Source organism: Crocodylus siamensis, chromosome 7 (genome assembly GCF_052110815.1).
Source record: "Crocodylus siamensis isolate JL-2025a chromosome 7, ASM5211081v1, whole genome shotgun sequence".
Taxonomy (NCBI): Eukaryota; Metazoa; Chordata; order Crocodylia; family Crocodylidae; genus Crocodylus; species Crocodylus siamensis.
Window position 1 is genome coordinate 81081980 of NC_143401.1, and position 23560 is coordinate 81105539.

Genomic DNA, 23560 nt, shown 5'->3' on the forward strand with positions numbered 1-23560 from the left:
GTTTGTAAAGCCTGACAGATCAGGTTTCAATAGAGCACTTTAGATAAAAGAAAGACACATGAAGCAGCCATCTTCACCACGGAAGTTGTTATAAAGGCTGCTGATGAGGTACAGGCTAGATGTCGATCAGCTTTCGAAACCACGTTTAGCTGCTGACACTTACTAGGGATACGTCAGTTACTTTTGTTCCTGTGTTCTTCTGCACTTCGTGGAGATTCCTTACCGGCGCTCTCATTCATTGGTTTGCATTGTATTCTGACTGTGCGATTCATTTGTGAGGGCAGAAGAATTTATGGAGCTCCTTTTTAAGATTTTGTTAATGATATCTTTCCACGTCTTCTTGTACTGATGTCGTAGTAAAGAGTACACAAAAGGGTCTGAAACAGCTTTGCTGTATGCCAAGCACTTGGAAATGACTCCCCAGTGAGACTCGATATTGTCTACAGATAATTCTACCAGTCTGCCAAGAAACAAGAGGAAAAATGTTACTGAGACACAGGCACATCCAAAGTACTGCTGCAAACGGAACAAATTGCTAGTTCAGGAAGAGACCCATTCAGTTGTTTTTCAACTGAACCAACGCACTTAAAAATAATTTGTTTGGATCATGCCAGATTCAATTAGTTTTCCAGAATTTTCTTGTCAAAACAAAATGTTGGTTTGTTTAACATGAAGTAAAGCATTTCATTTCATAACTCCTCTAGGAAAAGCAAAGGGAATGAAGGGCTAAATTCACTAGAATGATGGAGGAGGTGGTATTCTTAACCGCATAGCTTGCTTGTAATAGGCGTGACCTGAATTCCATTTCTAGGGGTTTGAACCCACATTTCCCATGCTCCCATTGCCTTCAAGCTCTGGAATATTTTTTGTTCCACTTTGTATAAAGTGATTGAGAAATGCACCTCAGAATACAATATAGCGTGATGCTTGGGAAACTGTCCTGAGGATGGAAGAACCTCAATTCAAATCTACTCTTTATGTGATGAAGGGAGTGGGGGGGGGTCACATAAAAAGTAAAGAGTGGGATGGGGTGATGGAGAGGGAGATTTGAACCCATGCCTTCAAATTGCAAGCAAGTTCTTGAAACTATTGAACTATCGTGTAAAAGTGTGCTGGCACCTTCAGGAGTTTTGTATTTTTTTTCCAGCTAAAACTTCAAAAAAACCAGAACCCTATATGTAAAATCTCCAGTTGAGTTCACACATAATTTGGGGATGATACAAATTGCATTTTTCAGTAAATTTATTATATGCCAAAAAATTTGCCCACCTCTACTTGGGAAAGTCTTATGACGGGTAACATACATTCAGTCATTATCTTTTAATTCTCCAAGCCTGCCTGAAAAATGAATGCTGCTTTCTCTGATCTCTCCTGGGACACCTATTTTTACAAGATCTTGGATAATAAAGGAAAAACCTGATTTTTTGCGTTGTCCTTCTTCAAGTGCTATTTTTAAATAATGCATTTTATCAGTTTGTATTTCTTAATGAGCAGACATTATAGAACTGTAATGGTAATACATTGAGCATAATCTTCAGTGCAAAGCTGCATGCAAAATTACACTTTGCCGGGAGTTTATTTCTCCCTTTGTGCAGCATCTACAAGTGTCCCAACATTTGCAGCATGTTGAGGCAAGTTGGAGCAGCCCCAGGTTGGCAGAGGATTGGGGGGTGGGGAGGGCGTCAGCCTGCCAGGGCTGCTCTACCCTGGCTCAGTGTGCTGTAAAGGCCCAGGCTGGAGCAGAAGGGTGCTCTAGTGCAAGGCTAGGAGGCATGCAGCCTCCACACCATAGCACCATTGTACCCCAGCCAGCCCTGGTCATCACCTCCATGTGCATTTTGGTGCATTAAATGACTTCACTATAAGACGGTACTTGTCCCAGACACTACAGCAGAGTTAATTAATATACTGGGCCCTAATACAGGCTCACATGTAGGCAATGATGCTTTACTGCAGAGCAAATTCTCCAACGCTGTAGTAAACTGCATGTGTAGATGAGCCCACTGTTTGTTAAACTAATATTACTGTCACACTAAGGGCATGGGCAGGCAAACAATTACACCACTTTAAAGTGCCAGGGGAAAGACTTATTAGCATCAGCTAATTCATTGTCACCATAATTCATTGTAACTGCTTTGTTTGTTTGTTTATGTCCTGGATTGAGTGAAGCTAAACCACAATGTTGCACCCCTGGATGAAACTTGAGGTGAATAATTTGTGGTTTAGTTTCTTTTTACCAGGACAACAGTTTCAGCACATATGGCTAGACTGCAGTATATTCCCTTCCCCATACTTCTTCAGTCAGTAGAATTGTTTTATTTGACCACAATCTAAACTGAATTGTAGTGAGTAAATTAATTCTCTAGTCTTAAAAGGTGCTTTTTTTCTTCAAATTTCCCAGTATGATTTTCTAAATATTGTCATAGATTGAGACGCATCAGTTGTCAAGCTACTGAACAGTCTATGTGGAGCACTGCAGGGCAGTACTATATAAAGTGCTCTTTAGCAACACCTGATAGTTCAGAAACATCTTTATTCTCACAGAGGAACCATATACAGTAATTCTTCCTGTTTATCAGCACCTACTATTAACAAGTATTGTTAACAGTCGGCACTGACAAACCAGCTGGCCCTTGAAACCAGCAAGTATTATGCATCTGATGAGGTGCTCAATAATAGGTGACCAGCCGGACCGCTATTAAACACAATGGAAAAATTAAATAGGCGTTGAGTGGGTCCTAGCAGAAAGTGGGAAAGTTTATTAAGGCGGGATAACTTGGGACACTGTTGGAGAAATCTTCTGGTTACTGAATCAGTCTTTTAATGGAGAGCACTTACACATTTACAACGTAGCAATATAAATGATAGGATCATGTAAATGCTTTGAAGCATAAGGGAAAGAAGGCATTTCATAACTTGAGGTCTTCTACACTGATATTAATAGAAATAGTTCATGCTGTGCTGATATTTTAGGCACGGCTGACAGAACAATATTGAAAATTCTCCACAATTTTCTCTTGCAATGCCTTTGAGAAGCACTGAAAGGCAAGTTCTGTTCAATCTATGTTTGTTGTTGAAAAACAATTGATTTTTCTGAGGGAGACTAGCTTTTAAAGGATGCGTGACCTGCTCTTTCAGATGAAAGTGCTCCAGTCTGCTCTTGGAAATCAAACCTTTGCTGAACACTGTTTCCAGCTGCAAGTGTCACTGAATCTGTATATAGAAAATGAGTTAATTGGTAGGGTTCCTCCAGGAAAAAAAAGTCCCAATGCTTTTTTCAGGGACCATGATTGAGGCTTGGTTTCTAAAGGAATACTAACAATAGTTTTAATAACTCAAGTGTCTTACAAATGATTAGATTTTCTCATTTGTTTTATTAAGCTGTCTCTTAAATCATGACTTCATCTTGCTTTTTGAAATGGCATTAAGAAATAGTGTCATCCAATGGACAGAGCAATGGACTGGGAATAAGGAGGCCTGCATTATTGAAGCGGCTGTGCTGCTTACCTTATATACTACCTGTGCTTCCCCTGCCCATCCCACCCTTTGTTTTTCCTGGCCATTTGGGCTGTGAACTCCTCAGGGAAGGAGCATCTTACTGTTGTGTTTGCACTGTGCCTAGCACAATGGACCCGGAGTTTCATTGGAGGAACGCTAATACTGCAAACTCCTTTATGTGTGCCTTACACTAAGATATAAACATTTTTAATATTACTTTTGTAGGCTTAAAACTGATTTTATGACTAGTAACAGGTCCAAGTATACCCTTTGCATATTATTTTGGGAACAGTGAAAGGAAGGGATTTAAGAGGCAGTGCAGCAGAAAGGTAAGCTTCCGTCAAGCTTATTGAATTTTCCTAAATGATGTCTTGTAAGGCTGTGCAAAGCTTCAGGTGTTGATTCAATTTGGAGGAGGTTTGGCTTGATTTGGTGGCCAAATCTCTGAAATGAATCAGGGGACCAATTAAAAAGTCCGAATCGATTCAAAGCTCTCTGAATCAATTCAGAAAAGTTTCAGAGAGGTTCAATGATTTGGGCAGTCCTTGCTTGCTGCAGCAAAGAGCTGTACCTGGACTCCGAGCTGGTAACTAGGGGCAGGGGGTGGGCTGGAGGAGAGGGGAGAGAACCATGGGAGGACCCCTGCCAGGCCCCCCCAACTCCCGCCCACTCCTCCAGCCCCGCAATGGCTGCTCTGCCTGTCCCAACTCCCGGTGCTTTAAAAAAAAGCCCCTATGCACTGGGTGCTGCCGGGCAGAGGGGTGATCCCTGCTGCCCCTCACTGCCCCATGCTGCATGGGGGGCTCTGCCATGAGGCCCCAACCCCCCCATACCCTCAGGCCCCCCTCCCCATGGCTGCCCCATGCACCCCAGCTCCGGCCCTTTAAGAACCCCCCCCAACTCACCAGCTCCTGCAGCAGCCTCAGGGTTCAGGGGGCTCATGCAGAGTCCCCCACATGGTAGGGGGCAGTGGGGATTGCCCCCTGCTGGGCAGGATCCAGTGAGTCTGGGGGTTTTTTGTTGTTTTTTTCCTTAAAGGGCCGGAGCTGGGGCAGGCAGGGCAGCTATGGGGGGACTGGGATAGTGGGGGGGGGTCAGAAGGGCTCATGCAGAGCCCCCAACACAGTGTGGGACAGTGGGGGGCAGTGGAGATTGTCCTCCACCCAGCAGCACCTGGTGAGTCAGGGCTTTTTTTTTTCAAAGTGCCAGGAGCTGGAGTGAGCTGGGCAGCCATTTCCAGGCTGGGAGAGCAGGTGGGGGATGGGGCCTGTGTGATTCAGAGATTTGGCTGATTCGTCAGCAGCTGAATCTCTGAATCAGTTTCAGCCATTTCGATTTGGGGCAGTGATCTGAATCACCGAACTGAATCACTGTCCCCTGAATTAGCTCCAAAGTCAATACTAGCTGCTTCGCACAAGCCTAATGTCTTGCATTTTAATATGATAGCTTCACCTCTAGCACATCTGTTTTCATTTGCTTTTTCTTGATTTGTGCATGAAAACCACCTGTGCTCTCATCATTTCTCACTCCATCTCCTGCCAATAAACCTTTCACAATAAAGTGAATTTACACTTGTGCCTTCAATATCCATTTGTGTTTATATCAGCATTGTGTGGAGGAAGTTCAGATGTATGCAGACTAGGGAAGTTAAATCTCATCACTGCAGAGGGGCAACCCTTGAAGATAATATTTGACTATTTATTTTAAATCCTATAGCGTAGTTTCCCTCTCAAATAATTTTATACTAGCCATTGTGACTGGCTCAGAATCAGAACCTTGTAATGCTGAAATCTTTCATTCACAAAGTTCAAACATCTGTTCAAGTTCTCTCATCTTGATATCAAGCTGCACAGTCTTCTAGAAATGCTTGGTAATAGAGAGAAGAGGTACATGAGCAAAGTGTGTGTGCAAGGTGGGGGGGAAGGTCAAAGGATCACAGAAAGAAATGCTAAAAATGATTGAATCGTTACACCATAGTAATGTAGTGTTGAGACGTTACCTTGGGATATCATTTAGTCATGTCCCCCGAACGGAGACAAGATATAAATATCTAGTCCATCCCTCACATACAGTTGTATAACCTTGCTTTTATGCATCTCTGATAAAGGAGACTCCACAAAATCTGTAGGTGGCCTAGCCCAATATTTCACCACCCCAACAGTTAGAGACCTTTTTTTTAGTTCTCAACCTAACTTTCTTTGCTGCAACTGAATTTGCTTCCTTGGTTTGTTCCTTCCCAACGGACATAGAGAATATGTGGTCACTGCTTCCTTTATGATTACTCAATTCCTTCAACATTTCCTCATAAATGATGCTTTTACATTTTTATCATTCTTCTCTCTCGCAAATCCTAATGGTCTTCTCTATTCTTAAAATGCAGTATTCCACCCGAGGTCTCGGCAGTGCCAAGTAGAGTGGAATAATAACCCATATCTCTTGTGTCAGAATGAGATTCATTTTTTCTGCAATAACAGCACAGGCTTATTTTATGCTTCAGCATAACTCAGATCTTTTACTGCTGCCTAGCCAGTCATTCCCCATTTTTAATTAGGCATCAGATTTCCCTCTTCTAAATGTAGCATTTTGCGGTTATCTACAACAAACTACAGTTTGTGGATTTACTTTCATTCCATGCTTTGAGTGTGAGCTCTGATGGAGTCTGTTACAACTACATTACAGTGGTTGCCTTGTATAACCAAGATGTGGAGAAATTTGCATTTGAGTCTGTGTCAATCAGTTCAATGAATTTTAATCAGTCTTCTCTAACACCACTCCAAGACTCACTGTTTTTTCTTTCCAGTGATTTATGCCTACCAAAAAGCCTACACTTTTATCAACAGAATTTTTAGTAGATCATTAAATACATTTCCTTAAGTGCCATTGAAATTTATAATTTCCATAACAAATAGTGCATTACTGCTTGGCAATAAAATTAGCTATAAACTAGGCATAGACAAGCACAGACAACTCAATGCTGAATGCAGCACACAGACGATCCTACACTGTTCATTCACCATATTCCTGATCAACTCGGAAATAAAATTTTGTTTCCAGCTGATGAGGGAAATAATATGCCTACAGTTTTGATTTTAATGGACCATATCAGGCAACAAGCAGTCCCTTTTAGTGAAGTAGCATTAATATTTTAGTGCCACCTGTAAATTTACATTCCACTGACGCAGCTACATAATTCCATTCTTTGGTCTCATAAGCCACTGTAGTAACTGTCTGATCTTCAAACTGCTTATAACTTCAAAGCTTCAAAGCTGTTTTCCTATAATATTTTGTTAATATTTTAGAATGTTATAATTATTTGAAGGTGCATAGTATCAGGTGGATAACACATTCTTTTACTTCATTTTTAGGCAACAGGTGAGAAAGTTTAGTTTGCGGTTTAAGGCAACATCTGATTCCCATCTAACTATTCATTTTAATGAAATATTGTATTGTAAACATTTAAAGCAAACTTATGCACTGAAAGAGTTTTATAGCATGCCTGTTTTTCATTGTTGTAGACTGAAAACTGACTTACCGGAAAAACACTGTATAAGGCAGATAGTTCGAACATTTTATCATTAAGGAATAAAACACAACCCACAGATGTTTTGGGGCTTTAGATGATGTACTTGTCTAAATAAATCCACCAGTCTTCCCAGAAATCTAGTTCAGGCTCTCCCTTTAGCCTGATCTTCTACTGCTTCAGTATGTGTCAAAGTAGTAAGAGTCAAATTTGGCCTTCCGTTTTCTTCACGCATATCTTATTGACATCAGAATTTGACTTTAATGGGTTTTTAGTTTAAAAAAATAGGTGACACTGTAGCTCTACGGGTATGAAAATAATTTTATAATTTTAAAACCTTTTTTACATCTATATTGTTTACAGAACAATAAAGTAAAGAAACCAAAAAGTCTCCTTCTGGTAGCTCTCTTTTAATAGTTAGTGCTTTGGATAAGATGCAATGTTGACTATTCCTTAGTGATAGTTCCCAGGCTTCATTAACATTCAGTATTGCTTTATAAATGTGTGTATATGTTGTGACCTGCCAGATTTTGCAAGAAACCATAGTGGCAGTATATCCTGACCTGTGAACCCTAGAAAGTTTTATTTCTAGCCATTGTCATTTCCCAGTGTCAAGGGAACCCACCTGTCAGCAGGAAAATATGATAGAGAGCAATACTGCTAAGTTTATATTGACAGAGATTTTACCCAGGAGACAAATAGCTGTACTTCACAGCAACTAAGGCTACCAGTCCAAGTTTCTCAGAACTAACAACTCAAAATTGCATATGGACATCATGTATTAATACGCGCAAGCAGACAAATGGATACCCCTGATGGGAATTCTGTACCCAAATGCCCATTTGCACAAGCAGGATTTGCATACAAAGTTCTGTCAACTGGTTATGAAAATATGGCCTTATTTGTCAAATATCCTGTAGAGATGTCATAAAGGAGTTTTTATTGCGGGGGAGGTGTTCCTTAAAAAAAGAATCTATTTTATAACAGCTTGTGGGCAGGCTAATTTCTGCTCATATTATACAGTTGTTAATTAATTTAGAATCACATTATTGCCACATGAAGTGAGTATTTACTTACATGAGTGAAAAATTACAAAAAGTGCCTAGAGCCTGAAATAATCTATTTTCCTTTTCTAATCAATGAATCAATAAGTTAAGTATTTTAATTTTCCTACTAAAAGGTCACAGGGAGAAAATAAGATATGCATGATAATGTTATTCGACTATGTAAAGATAAATAAATAAGTCTATATATAATTTAGGATTCATAAACGTCCTCCAGAGTACTGAGAACTGTCTCCCTGATCCAAAAAACCTACTCAGGTATATACTTGATTGCAACCCATGGACAGCCCCATTGACATCAGCAGGATTGCTCACACACTTAAAGTTTAAACATGTACTTAGAATTGTTGCTGGATCAGGAGCAGAGAACTGATCTTCATAGAAATTTAAACACTAGGGGTGTGCGAAGCAGGCCCTATTCGATTCAGATTCAGCCCTAATCAGGGACAGTGATTCAATTCGTTAATTTGGATCACTGTCCCTGATTCGATTCAGCTGAATCCAGATCTGAAGATTTGATACTGTTTCAGAGAATCAGTGATTCGGACATAGACACAGCTTTAAATGTTTTTTTCTACATACCTTGGAGGTACCAGAGTGACTTATGAATGCTGAGATGCTGGGGCAGATGGAGCATCCCACAGGAGTGCACGGGGGCCCTCCACATGCTCAGTGGCAAAGCCAGAAGTGCACCAGAAGTAGTTCCAGTCCGTTTCTGGGTCTGACGGGGAACATGCAGGGGGGACCCCCGCACCCTCTCCTCAGGTCGGCGATCGGCTACAGGGGGACTCAGGGTGCCTCCCCCAACCCAGGAGGCACCACTCATTAAGCTAGGGAGGCATGGGGGGTGGGGCTGTGCACTCCCTGGTAGACCCAGAAGTGGACCGGAAGTGCTTCTGGTCCACGGTCTGCTGCCAAGCCTCCCATGCTTCTGTGGGACACTCCCCAACATTGCAGCACTTATGAGCTCCTGCCACCTAGAGGTATGTAGAAAAATATTTAAAGCTGTCTCTATGTCCACATCTCTGAATTTTTCTAAATCTCTCTAAATTGATTTGGAGGGTTCCAATTCCATTCAAAGAGATTAAAGGGTTCAGAGATTTGGATTCAGAGATTCAGCCACCCAGTCAGGCTGAATCTCCACCGAATTGAATTAGGGATTGAAGCTTCGCACAACCTTCTACTGAGAGGAATCTTCAACCTACGCCTCATACCCAGGTTTCCCTTACAAGGTCTGGAGAAGGAATACTCAGAAACGAACTGGACAGGGGGCCACCAAGGCTAGCTAGGACTGTAATGCCAAGAAAACTGATCCGACATAGTTGCTGATATTTGTAGGCATGTATCTCTGGCCAAGCAGGTATCGTCCTCTGCTTAGGACCCTGAATCTGCTACTGGAGGGTGGGTCTTAAATCCAGTTTTTCTTATAGGTAGAAAAAAAATCCAGATGCAGAATTCTCAGAAGAGATGTAGAAGATATAGGTTCAAAACTTGGCAGTCCCTAATTTTGGAACAGGAATTTGAATCTCAGTCTCTCACATCCAAAGTTTATTAACTATTCTCTGATGGAGCAGCTTCCTACTAGAGTTGTTCCACTTCATAAGCATGACTAAATATTCACAAGGTAAGGAAAACATTACAGCGTAGTTGTCCTCTATTGCAGCTGGATGCACCCTTCATGTGCCTGACTGTCTATTGTGTGCATTGCATATACCTAAAGGATTAGGTGAGACATGTAAGATATTGCCAAGTTCGAGATCTTGCTTTGGAGACATGACTGCTTGGGCTTGAGTTAGGACATAAGCAAGTCTTAGCTGTAGGCTGATATCAGCGACTTTTGCATGTCACCCAGCAGGAACTCAAGTACTGGTGGGGCTGGGCAGCATCTGAGATGTGGTTTTGATGAGATCAGTGTCTAATGACACTTCAGGTGAGGAGGGGTGCCCTGGGCTGTAGGTCTGAACTTCAAAAAATGCTTGTCATTTGACTGGAAATGCTAATGTAGAGTGAAGTTAGCCCAATAAAATATTGTATTGTGGATGTCATCAAACAGGAAGTGACGCCTAGGTGACTAAAATCATATAAAATATGTCATAATCCCTGAGAATGAGTTTCATTGAGTACTTGATTGCTACTGTTAAATAGAATCTAAGAATAAAATATAGTCACGTTCAATTACAGATAAACAGCATGCATTAATTGGTTACTGCTGTCATGGGTATTACATGATTAATGCCACATTAGAAGCACCACTGTGCTATAGGATTCTAGAGCTGTTTCATTAACTCTTTTGTTAGAAATACATATACAGGATGCAATACAATTACTTTTGAGTATATGTCCACTTTGGGGGTCTGAATTTGGCTACCAATAGTTCATTTTTAATAGAACGTAAAGTGATTTCCATTTTCCAGGTCAGAACAAACCCTTGCTATTTTTTTTAAGTCCTTCATTAATGAATGAAAGTCTATACGGAAAACAAATTTGCAATAAACCCAAAATGCTTATGTGAGTTTCATCTTTAATACACTTATTTCATAAGAAGAATTTTGTAGTTCTTCTAGGAGCCAGTTTCAAAGATAAGCTAGTAGATAGATAATAGCGGTGTGCAAAGTGGGCCCTATTTGATTTGGATTCAGATTCAGCCCAAATAAGGGACAGTGATTCAATTCATTGATTCAGATTACAGTCCCTGATTCGATTCAGCTGAGTCCAAATCTGAAGATTTGATGTTGATTCGGCGAATCAGCAATTTGGAGATAGACACAGCTTTAAATGTTTATTCTATGTACCTCAAGGTTACCAGCATGGCTTGTGAATGCTTCAGTGCTGGGGCACATGGAGCATCCTACAGGAGTGTGAGGAGGAGGCCCTCCATGTGCTCAGCAGAGAACCTGGAAGTGGACCAGAAGTACTTCCAGTCCGCTTCTGGGTCTACCAGGGAACAAGCGGGACTTGCCTCCCCCCCACCCCCAACTCAGTGATCAGCCATGGGGGGACCCTGGGTTACCCCTCAGTCCCAGGAGGCAATAGTCACTGAGCCAGGGAGGTGCGAGATGGGGCCCCTTCAGTGAGCTCCCCAGTGGACTCGGAAGTAGACCAGAAATGCTTCTGGTCGACTTCCGGGTCTGCTGCCGAGCATGCTGGGGAGCCCCTGTGCATCTGTGGGACACTCCATGTGCCCCAGCATCACAGCATTCATGAGCTGCCTGATACCTAGAGAAAACATGTTAGTAGAAAAAACATTTAAAGCTGTGTCTATGTCCGAATCGCCGAATCTTTCCAAACCTCTCTGAATTGATTCAGAGGGTTCTGATTCAATTCAGATTCAGGGATTCAGCCACCAAATCGAACTGAATTGAATCAGGGACCGAAGCTTCACACAGGCCTAATAGATAATGACATCTGATTGTATATCACAAGAATTTTTATTTTAGCTGTGACTCATGAGAGCTTTGACATTCTAGCTATGGCTATGCTCTATCCAATCATACAAAATTCACATTTAAGTCTGTTGCCCATATCTTCCTTTCTGTCTGATCTCTTTTGATCAGTTTCTGATAAACTTAGTCATGCTGAGCAGTACCTTACTTTATCAGGACCCCCCACTGTTATCAATAAGACAATCAGAGATGAGTTAATATTCAGTGTGAATGGGGAGTATAGTGTCTGATCCAATGACTTTTGTGGAGTAACTCCTGAGTTCCTCTTATGAGCGCCAGTTCAGAAACTTGGTCTCCTGGAATGCTGAGATCAAAGTCTGGCCCATTGTCTGATTAAGACTTGGATTGAATATGAACTATACAATATATACGGTATCATTAGTGCAGTGAATGCAATCCCTGTCATAAGACTGGATATGTTTGACAAAAATTTTTGAAGAGAGTGGGAGACTTGAAAATTAATATTCTGTTTTCTGATTCACTAATACAGCAGTTGCCCTATTTTTCTGAGGTGGTGCATACGGAATTTCAGTAGGTAGGTATTTAACTTACCTTGTAATTACATAAGGTGCAAAACAAAGTACAAAAGTGCCAATAAAGGTACTGATTTTCTTTGTTGCCCGTTGCCTCCGTCTCCTTTGCTCCTCTAGACAACGTTCTCTTACGCTGTGATAATATTTAACACAAACAAGAATATGAAACATAGTATCAAATGATTTGACTTGAGCAATGAGTGACACAAACTTGCCCAGAAATATGCTATTTAGGCATGACAATGCTATGCATTAATTCATTTTACCCTCCAAAAATAATTACTGTAAGATAAATAGTTCTTTTCTTTTGTGGCACTGGATCATATTCCACTTTGCTGTAAGTAGCTGTAACTCTTTTTGGAATTGTGGGATGCTGAACCTGTTTCATTAGGCCCAAATTTGCCTCATTTGGAATTTGGCAAAAACTAAGTGATCCATATATGATGTTAGTCTATAGAAATAACATTTCAAACAATGTATTATAAGGAAGGAGAAACAAGAGCTCAAAACTTCCTGAAGGTATTGATACTAATCTAACCACAATCTTCATAACAAAATAACAAGAAAAACATAACATTAGAATGGTGGTTATATCATCAAACTATAAATTGACTATCCATAAACCTCTTAGCCACTTATGAAATGCAGAACACTAGAAAAATAGTTCATGCAGCTGTGTAAAGCAGAGGACTTATGAATCCAAAAATGATGCTGTCCTTAACACTCATCAGAAAGCAGTACTCTTTGTTTATGAAGACTGCCTAGATAAAGCAGATAGAAATTAGACATAGTTAGTATAATGCATGCTATTTTTGCAGTTGGCACAGTGGGTCAAATCTGGAGGTGTTTTCTCGAAATCAGATCCTATGAGCAACCCACAAGTTGCTGAGGGACTCAATTCAAATGGAATCTTATGTGAATGAGGGCCAAATCAGCTTTCTGAATTAATCCCCCAGCTTTAACTAAGGAGGCAAACTGCCTTAATTAGGAGTGAATATGTGTGTGTGTGTGTGTGTGTGTGTGTGTGTGTGTGTGTGTGTGTGTTGTGTGTGAGATCTGCCATCTACATTGGAAATAAAAGCGTTATGTTGGCTACCTATTCTCAAGGTTGTAGACTGAATGGAAGAGGTGGGCTATTAGGACACTGCTGTATATGAAGTGGAAATGAGTAATCTCAGCACAGTATGAGTCACTGAAAAACACAGGGTCTTCCATGTCTGAGAGGCTCAGCAGGAACATCAGGAACATCTCAGGGGCTAGGGACAGACTTCACACACAAACCAGTTTAAGTGATCAGAAACTGGTTTAAACCTGTAACAAAACAGATGTTCAGTGCACATAAACCAGTTTGAAAATGGCTGAAACTGGTTTGAGATAAACCTCGTTGAATGTAGTATCGGACTTAACTGATTTGGCTCAAACTGGTTTATGACATATCTGTCCCAGACCCCTTGCTGGTTTAAGATAAACTGGACACTCCTAGCATCCCGGCATGCTGTCTGGGCTGGTGAGGGCTCTCTGCTCCACAGCACAGCTGGCCCGTCCCATGTGCTCCCTGGCTGGAGCTCCAGAGACTGCAGGTTGCTCCTTCCCTCCCGCTTACCACTCCCCGCTAAGCAGGAATTCCCCTCTCCACTCTGCTTTGTGGAGAGGTGTCTGTGTATTAGCTAGCAGACTACATACTGGCTACAGTTCAGTGTTGACTCACCAGGCAGATCAACAGGTAGCTGGTAAAGTCCCTCTGTTGTTTTCTTAATGGGGTGATAAACACTGAATTAGGGGTGATAAACACTGTTATCAATTCCCTGCTGGGCTAATCAGAGCCTCCTGCCAGATCTGGCCATGCCCCACTCAGCTGGGTGCTGTGGAAGGGATGTGAGGGCTGCTCTAGCGCCCCCCAACTTCTGGCCTGAGCCACTGCAGGCATGTGCCTGCATGCCTGGGATGTCTGTGCGGTTACAAACCAATTCAGCCTAGCCAGGTTAGATTAACCTGCAAAGATTGAACCAATTCAGGCTCAGGCTTTTTGAATGGTTGTCCCTTGCCTTAGTGAACACTGTATCAAATAGCACAGTGCCTGGCAAAGCGTGTATTTCCCCAGGAGACAGAGAAACAGGAGGTGGATTTGGGTCAGTTCACTCCTGCAGCAGCAATGCTCTGTCCTGTCTCCTGCATAGAACTTATGGCAGAACTACTCTGATGCTTTGGTAAGAGCGGCACAGTTTGGCCTATGAGCAGTAAGTTGTAATTACCTGGACTCAATCTTTGTCTGTTTTTACTGTTTTATCCTATTTTTAGTGTCAAGATCTACTGTCTCTTGGTACTTTTTATCAGTTTTTCCCCCTTGCATGGCTTGTTCAATAACAACTATTTTTCTAACAACGCACTAGCTCCCTACTTGACTGCAGCCCCATCATGCTCCCTCAGACCCTGGGAATCCACAACATAGTCCAAGTACTCCCTTCTCTCCCTCCTCCAAGCACCCCATGTCAGACAACCACAGTGCAGAGTTCGTTCAGGTGCCGGCTACTAAACTTTACTGAACTCACGTTTAGGAGGCAATGGAAAGCAGTAAAAATGCCCAGGGCACTGACACTCTGAGAAGCTCTAAAACATGGTACAAGCACTCCCATCCTCAGCTTGCTCAGCTGGGGTTTCACTCCCAATCCCTGGTGTCATAGCCACTGCACATCAATACCTAAAAAGTGACTGTGCTACCTGTAATGCTAGGCACTGTACATTTGGACCCCTTTAGCCCACAGCAACTATGAACTGGTTCCCAGTCAGTGACATTTGGGAACCGTTGCATGGTTAGATGTGTCCACACTTACTCACATTTTCATGTATAACCTGTATTTGAATTCTACTAAATTCTTTGCTTCAAAGGTATCAATGGCAAAAAGTTCCAAGGTTATTTAAAGTTATGCTAAAGAAAGTGATTTCCTTTTTTCAGTGTTAAATACCCTCTGACATTTGTAAACCCCTAGAGCAGCTTCAAAAACCTGCCATCTTAAAAGCAAACAAAATACTAAAAGATGTTTCATCCACTGAAATACATAATTCCCATGCTGCCTCCTCCCTGAAACTAAAACCGACCAAACAAAGCCCTCAGAACTGACCAGACTGAGGAGCATCTAAAAAATGCCACATATTCAAGTCAGCTCCCTGGAGTTCTTCAGGGCTAGAAATGACAGCTCTGTCTTGGAGGAAATGTGATTTCCAACTTTCCAATGTTTGGATCTTAGATACATGACATTTTAAGATGGAGTCAAGCTATTCTATATAATTTGTAGAGGCCTTTTTTGAGCTCCATTGGAGTCTTGGTGCAGTTGGCGCACAAGCATGCTCTGGGTTGTGTGTGGGGCACTGGCAATGGCAGTTTTAGTTGCTGCTTTTTTTGCCATCTTCTCTCCTTCTCAGAGGGGGCACCCATGGGTGCTGCCCTGGCTCCCCCAGCTTAGTTATGCTAATGAGTTGGCTTCATTGCTATTCTACTGCATGGATCTAAAAAATAGTCACCCTTAATTAAAAACAGTGTCTAGATTATGCTTCAATATATATTCTCTATCATCTGTGACATAAAATTGTGGCATAAGGGTTTTATTAGCAATCAGCTGGGACATTCTGTCTAACACCTTCCCAGATTCTTCACTTTTGTGCACAACCATCTTCCCATTCTGATGTTCATAAGTTCATATCAGAATATAATTTCTTAAACTGTGTTTCATATAGAGGTATGTGCAAATGTATTTTCAGTTACTCTTTCAGCTACAAATATACACTTATGTGCATGTATGCATTTGCATGGGTGCCTTCACAATCTACCCCTGATTTGAGGATCTGAATGCAATGAAGAAACAGTGATTTAGGAAATTTCATAACTATGCTGTACTCTGTTGGAGAGTTATTGAGATACTGCACTTTTAAAATCACTGCAGACTACATAGGGGAAAAAGCTAATTTTAGGGGATTTTAAAAACTTATTGTGGGTTTTTTTCTGTCATGGTAACTAAGGCAACTTGGCTTACCGGAGTAGAGGTACCAATAAAAAATGTAAGACAACTGATGAAAAAGTATGCCATGAAGGTTTTATTGGCACTCATTCTGGAATATCTCCAGAGTAATATTCAAAGATTACTCAGGGCATAATGAATAATGTAGGCAACCTTTCCACTTCTGTGACAGCATGTGTGTGCTGGTATGTGAGAGCCTCATGCTGAATTGTGAACCCCATGAGGTTAGAGTGTATGCATCCCTATTTCTAAATGCAGGATTACAACCTAAATATATTGCGTGCAAAAAGACAGCATGAATACAGCTTGAGGTTGAGGAATATAGGTTGAGGAATACAGGCACTGGAATATCAGGAAAGATAACAACTCACCTTTAACTTTTTACTCTCATTCATAAACTTCAGTGTATCTTTTCCTCTTATGTCACTACAGTAGGTAATATAATAAATACTGATATTTCATATGCAAAATCTTATATACAATATACTATATTATACACGGGAAAACTTTTTGTATGCTATGTTTCAGCATAAACTTCTGTCTAATAATTTAACATGTATGCACCAGATTAAAGTAGCGGAGAAGAAAATTAATATACAGAAACTGTGATGATAAATGTGGAAAGACAAAGGGAACAGAAAGCCAAAAGGTACAGGAAGAAAAGAAATATCACTCCCAACAAGTGGCAATGAATAATGAAGCTTATGTATTACCACCTCTTATTTCCCTGTGTGTCCTCTTTTCCTTGTTTTGTTCATTTCTATAGTATTTTCCTCTTTTCCCTACTTTCACATACATTTTTTTCAAAACTTGCTCTGTTTTTATACCTGTTTTACTTCTTGTATGTTGTTGATAGTATTCTTAGTCCTGATATTGAGTTTAGGAATCCTTACCCTGGATCTTTGATTGACATTGTTAGTACTACAATAATGATAGATAAACTACCTATATGAGGGAAATTAGTTGGGGGTATTGTATCCTTGGAAAATACACAGTAATATTATAGGGTAGACAGTAGTTCACAGGTACATTTACTATAATGTGAGTATGAGCTATAACTGGTGGGAACAATTAATTAAATTCATAATCTCTATGGATTTTTTTTTTTTGGAACAAAAAGGAAACCCCCACAAAGTATTCCTATCTCTAAACCTTTAAAAATTATTATTAAAATAACTTCTGTATGCTGTTATTAAATCATTACTGAAAAATATGTGCTGGAAAGCAATTTCTGAATAAGATGTAATGGGTAAAAATCTCAGCAAGGGAAATTTAAGGTAGAGCTTTCTAGCTATGAGAGTGGTTAAGCACTGAAGTAGATTGTCTAGAAAGATGGTGTAATCTCCATTACTCATAGTTTTTAAGCACAGGTTAGACAAACACTTGTCTTGGATGGTATAATCCTGCCTTGGGCAGAGGGCAGGACTTGATGGTCTCATGAGGTCCCTGCCATCTCTGTCTTTCTATGAATGTGTGAAAAGCTATGAAATTTAGCTTTTCATTTTTATTTGTTAGCCAGTTAAATAGCATTGCTTTGAAGGGAATAAATAACATTGTTTCCCCCTTAGGATTGCCACTTGCTTTAGGTGACTAAATAGCTCCAGTATTTGAAATACTCAAAACATTTCCACTAGAAAAAATGAAAAACCCCAATGAAATAGGTCCAATTAATTATATACTGTTATCTTTCTAAAACTGGCAGATTTGAAGAATTTATTTGCTCTATTGAAAATCCTAGCATAGTTTTTTAGACCAGGGTTCAAAAGAAAAATCAATGGGACAACTTATACACTTAAAAATATGCATGTGCTGAAGTATTTTGTTGTATCGAGGCTTCCTAAACATATTCTGTAATAAGAGGCAGTTTTGTGGCCTTTTCACAGGCTCTCCTCACATTATAGCAGTTGGACTAATGTGTAATTGTTTTCAGCTACAGTAACTACCTCCATTTATTATAACAGCACTGGACAGCACAGCTAAAGATCAAATCCATCCAATGTCTGTTATTTACTACAGGACTTTAAACATCCCATCATGCAGCGTACCGGAACTTGGTATCTTGGATGGATTATGATTATTGCTAATGTACATGTGTAGTAATAGGCTCTACATTATTGTGTCACTTTGCAAGAAAAGGTGTGTAATATTCAAAACCACTGGAAATACTCAGTGATCAACTGAATATTGAATACCACAGAGAAGAACCATCCAAAAATTAACCTACTATAGAAAATCAAAATAATGTGGTCCAAGCAGAAAGTTTTTTTTACAAGAAAGATTTTTTTTCTAGGTTTGAGCAGTCTTAATTTTTACCATATATGTTGTATACAGTCCTACAGTATATCCTACTGTCTATATTGCTATAAGCTTGCAGACATGAAAAAAACAAACAAATTGGGGCTTTACTTCAAACTTGGCTCACTCCTGAGCTGAGCCTAGTGCATGCCCAGAAGAGGCAGTGTGTAAGTTGTATCTGACTTTCCCAACATCTTTAGATACTGGGCACTTTACGGTGGCTTTTATAGCGCTTTTCTCTAATAGCTGATTGAATCAGCTTTAGCTAAAATCATAAAAAGCCCCACTGAAGTGCCCGATCTATACAGAAGCTGCAGAGCTGGGTCAAAGTAATATGCCGCTGCTTCCAGTAGAAAGCATTTTTCCCCCGCCACATCTGTCAGCACCCATAGTGCCTAATTTTGCCAAAAACATTTTAAGCATAGTGACTACTATTTTGAGTAATCCCAGAGAAGTCTGTATTGGGACTATTGGCAGAGCACTTCAGGTATCTTGCTGTAGCTCCACAGGTGTGAGTTTGAATCCCAGTGGGCCTGTCTCCACGAGATGCTGACTGCTCAGTAGCCTAATAATACTGTGCGATAGTGCATCACAATGCTAATACGCTACTGCTTGGCATTTTTAGGCTACTGCACAGAAGTATCACTAAAAAGACTTTTGCCGGCACTACTGCACAGTATCTCCAGTTACTGTACATTTATTTAGTACTTGCTAATACAAGTATTAATAAATGCTCAGTAACCACTATGCAGTAACATCTCATGTAGATGCACCCATTCTGGACACATTATGAAGGTTGCAAGTTGACCTGGCCCTAACTGGGTTCCCGGTCATTTGGGTTGTGGAATTAAAATATATGACCCCAACTTCATCACTCCGTGGCATGCCTTACCAGAGTAGTCTGATGGGCCATCTAGGCTTGAGAAGACTTGCAACCAGTGAAATCAATGTCACTGCTCATGGCAGTAAATAGGTCTGGTAGTGTTAGTTGTCTTAAGATCCAAGTGTTGTGGGTTTTTTTCAACAGCACACAGGGTAGGGAAACAGGCATTCATCTATAATATACTGTAAAAGGAATGTTTTATACTTGTGATTCTTATTAGTACTAGCAGAAGTTATCTAACTATGTCTGTCCTCTAATCCTGTTCTAAAACAACCAAAAAATGCTAATTAACTGGGAAAAAAGAAAAGGTTTTTATGAGTTCAGCTCTTCCTTTCATCTCAGTCAGCCACAATTATACAGGGCAGCATAAGTAGTGGGAGACAATATGCAGCTGTAAGGTGTCACTGGCTGCCACAGAATAGCCCCATTAGCCGCAGCTTTCCAACAACTATGCAGGGCAGTATCCACAGGTGAACTCCTATCCCTGTATCCTTTCCATTGCTGTGGGTCCCAGGTTTGGGCCTCTTGGAAATGTGACTTATGGGCTCCTTCTGTTGGACAAACATGCTGAGCTGATTTGCTGTTCTGGAGTTCAGTAGCTACAGCTACAGTCCCTGAATATCCTCCCAGCAGAGGGAGCATCTATGTGCACCTTGCATGAACATTGTGGGAGGGCTGGTGAACATCAAAGAATTATGCTGGGGGTTTCCTTCTCCATCCCAGCCAAACCTCCTCCTCTTCTATCCATCCCCAGTTAGATGACTTACCCTCACCCACTGGCTGCCAAAGTCTTCTAAAAATACCTTTTTCATTTGCAGTCTTAGCTCCCACCTTCCAGCACAACTAAGGCAGACCTTTGGAGAGTGATCTATTTCCTTGTACACCATCCTTCCCTCCTCCTTTGATCCATCTCCAGTAAGAACGTCTCAGGCAAACCTCTTTGTCATTCCTTTCTTCACCCCACTACCATTTTCTTCCTTGTCTTCTTTTAGGCAAACATACCTCATACCAGTCCTGTTTTCCTTCAGGCACATACCCTAGGCAACTAGACACATTCTGCTCCCATCCCCAGAGTCAGACTCTTTTTCTCTGATACCTCTAGTTCCAATTAGCTTGACCTATGTCTCCTTGTTTCACTATATGCAACCAATTAGACTCACTTTCTGTTCCTTTTTAATAGCTTGAACCCAGCTCACTAGCTGAATCCATGGCTTCAGTCAAACAGACCTTATCCCATCCATTGAGCCAGACAACCTGTACTCTAAGCCAAGGCATGACTTGCTGAATCTCCTTCATTCTACCCTTACTTAAAAGACTCTTTCCCCAATTACTTCTTCCAGCCAGAGTAATTTGAATGCTGATTTGAGAGGCAGGTGGACTCAGCATTTTCTTCTTTCTATCCCACCTAACAGCTAGCCAGACCTGCTTTTCTTCAGAACTTGGTCCTCACTTTCCCATCCTATATCCAGTTCTCAGATGTGCCATCTCTATGCCAGACTCACACACCATCCCAGCACATTTCCATCTCTGGCCTCACTATGGTTAGGCGTTCCATTTTGACTCACAGCCCCTCAGCCAAAGTGCTCACCCAGCCTGAGTTGCTCCACTTCCAGCCACTGCTCTTGCCTTCCTACCCTGCTGGAGTCACCTTAAGCACCATAATTATTGACTCTTCTCTTATTGAAGATAGATCCCAGCCAAATCTGCTTCCCACCTCACTCAGCCTGTTAGACTCATTTCTCAGGCATATCTACTCCCTTGTACCTCCTCAGAGATCCACTGAGATTTACTGCTCCCTTACACCCAGGAATTTGTCTTTTCAGGCACCCCTCACCCCCCACCCTTAAACATGTGCATACTCTCTGCATACCTGTTCATCTAAGAACCATTATCCCTCTCTATACTGGATATCCATTCTTTTCATTCCTTTCATTCTGGTCATACATAAGCATGCTGAGCTGATTTAAAAAAACTTTAGTGTAAATCTAACTCACATTTCCCTTGTTTGGCAGATTAAGTTGTGATCATTAATGCTATCTTCTGTGCATTGTAGGCATTCACACTTTCTTACTTTGGAAACATTAACTCCTTAGGATTCTTCCCTAGTTACTGAGTCCACAGCAGCAGCGAAAGCTTCTAGTAAAGGAATTATATTCAGTGCACTTGTTTTCCACTGTAAATTCTTAAAGTTTAAGGAAGCACTTAATGATCAGTCTCAGATAGCATCCAGCTCTTTCTAAAATGACATTAGCAATAGCTGTGTATCTGCTCACTGCTAGATCATTTTTCCTGAGACAAAGGGTGACACACTAATCACTACTTCAAAAAGAAGTGCATTCCTATCCAAAGCTCCCTATTCCTCTGCACTCCCTCCCAATGTCATTCCTGAAACATAACAAAGAAGATCTCGTAAATTATATTCTTTGCAATAACCCCACCTTCAGTTTGGTTTCTAATTAATTTAATAGCAAATATGAACAAAATTAACTAGACAGGAATATTATAACAAGAAAATACTCGCTTTTGAGAATGTCCCCCCACCAAACTTGGGATACAGATGGGACTGGATTTTTTATGATCCTGAATCCACTCCTGCATCTGATTTGCCTTCTTTCATGAGTGCCCTCATTTATTGATTGCACCAGTATCTTACCTGGGGTGGATGTCCACAAGGAGCACGAGGGTCTGCATAGTGATCACATCAATCCTTTTACAGTGAAATCGTGCCACCTTCAGCACTTTCAGATATGTGAAACACAAGACTATGAGGGAGAGGATAAAACTGAGGGTGTGAAAGAACCCTGTGAAAATCACAAATTGTGTCCTGTCCTCCGGTCTCTTGTTGTACAGGGTGCAGGAGGCGTAGAGATGATGGAAACCCACCCAGGAGAGAGAAGCTGCCACTATTGGAAAGGACACAGAGTGTAACCACGTGTAGCTCAGTATGAGAGCAGCATCTTTGTAACGCATTTTGGAATGGTAACTCAGAGGAAAGACCACAGCTATCCACCTGTCTATGCTCAACGCTGCCATGCTCAGCATGGAGTTAGTGGTCAAGAAAGTCTCCAGGAAAGCCGCAACATGGCAAATCTGATCTCCTCCAGGCTGATTCTTGTGAATGATTCCAGCCAGGGTCAGGGGCATGTTCAAAACAGTCATCAACAAGTTACAGAATGTCAGGTTGAGGATAAATAATCCCGGGACCTGTTTGCGGATGTCTGCACTGTACAAGAAGCAGATCAGCACCAGCACGTTGGACAGCAACGACACGAGGATCAGGACCACAACCAAGAAAGCCAGGATCACTTCCCAAATGTTCATGATGCGTCCATTTACAGGAGGAACATTTCCAAAACTGCACCCAGCTGGCAGTCAGAGAACATGGTGCGAGGCACCCTCACCTCCTCCTCCTCATCCCCAGCCTGCTCACACTCTTGCATGCCCTCTGTATTTTTAGAAGAGCTGCAGTTTTTTCTTCCCCTGCTGCTTCTTTCCACGTCAACGCTTTCAGAGTCGTGCACAAAAGCACTGGGAATGCCCATCAAACTGCGAGGAGGGCTTAAAAAATATCAGCAGGACTGAACCACTGTCTCCACTCCTTCCATCCAAAGAGAGCAGGTTATTCAGAGAAGCAGGTCTCCTGAGATCCCTAATTATCAATCCAAAGCTTCCCAGCAGTTCACTGAGTGAATTTATTCTCTCTCCTCTCTCTCTGACTCTCTCTCTCCTCCCCATCCCTCCTCCCCCTGTCCCCACTCCCTTCCAGGCTGAATGTAACCTGCTTTTATGATTGCAGATAAAACCCTGTTAATGGATTAAAGCATGCACACTGCTGGCGATTTGCAAACATGAATGTGTTCCCCCCGACCCTGCAGTTGTAACAAGACTTTCCTCAAGAGAAATCCCATGCTTTTATTTAATTGATTTAGCCATTAATTTACAAACAGGCATGCAATAGAGTTCTTATACGATAGTATTTTTAATGTATATCATCTGTGTGCAAAATCACTGCTAGTTTTCCCGCTTGAGCATGAGATCTTCTTTCTATTGATTAGCTTGGCTCAGAAAGAAGGTAAGAATGATATACTTCACCACTCCTTTTGAGCTATCCCAGGACACAATAATTGGATAGCTTTTTCATAGTACTTTTCATTCATGGATCTCCAAACATTGGGTACAGGAGAGAAAACTCTTATCTTCTTTGTAGAAATGGGAAAAATCAAGCTGCAGAACAATAAAACAACTTGTCCAAGGTCATACAGCTGGTCTGTGGCAGGGGCAAGAAAAGAAGCCAGTCTTATGACTTGATCA

At 41.3% G+C, this 23560-nt stretch overlaps 1 protein-coding gene across 1 annotated transcript; it reads right to left on the reverse strand.

Moving 5' to 3' along the window:
* Window positions 1-231: 231 nt before the first annotated feature.
* GPR26 (G protein-coupled receptor 26) lies at window positions 232-22570 on the reverse strand. Its single transcript, XM_090058009.1, has 3 exons — window positions 21903-22570; window positions 12078-12191; window positions 232-460 (listed from the first exon to the last, which is right to left on the reverse strand). The coding sequence occupies exons 1-3, from the start codon at window positions 22568-22570 to the stop codon at window positions 232-234; spliced, it is 1011 nt and encodes a 336-aa protein (XP_089914135.1).
* Between the last annotated feature and the right edge of the window lie 990 nt (window positions 22571-23560).

Bases quoted from the DNA above. Each gene is read 5' to 3' on its own strand.
- GPR26 (XM_090058009.1), bottom strand. From the start codon at position 22,570: ATGAACATTTGGGAAGTGATCCTGGCTTTCTTGGTTGTGGTCCTGATC. The intron at 12,192-21,902 runs GTAAGATACTGG...ATATTATCACAG, and splicing joins CTTGTGGACATCCACCCCAG to CGTAAGAGAACGTTGTCTAG. The intron at 461-12,077 runs GTAAGTTAAATA...GTTTCTTGGCAG, and splicing joins GCACCTTATGTAATTACAAG to ACTGGTAGAATTATCTGTAG.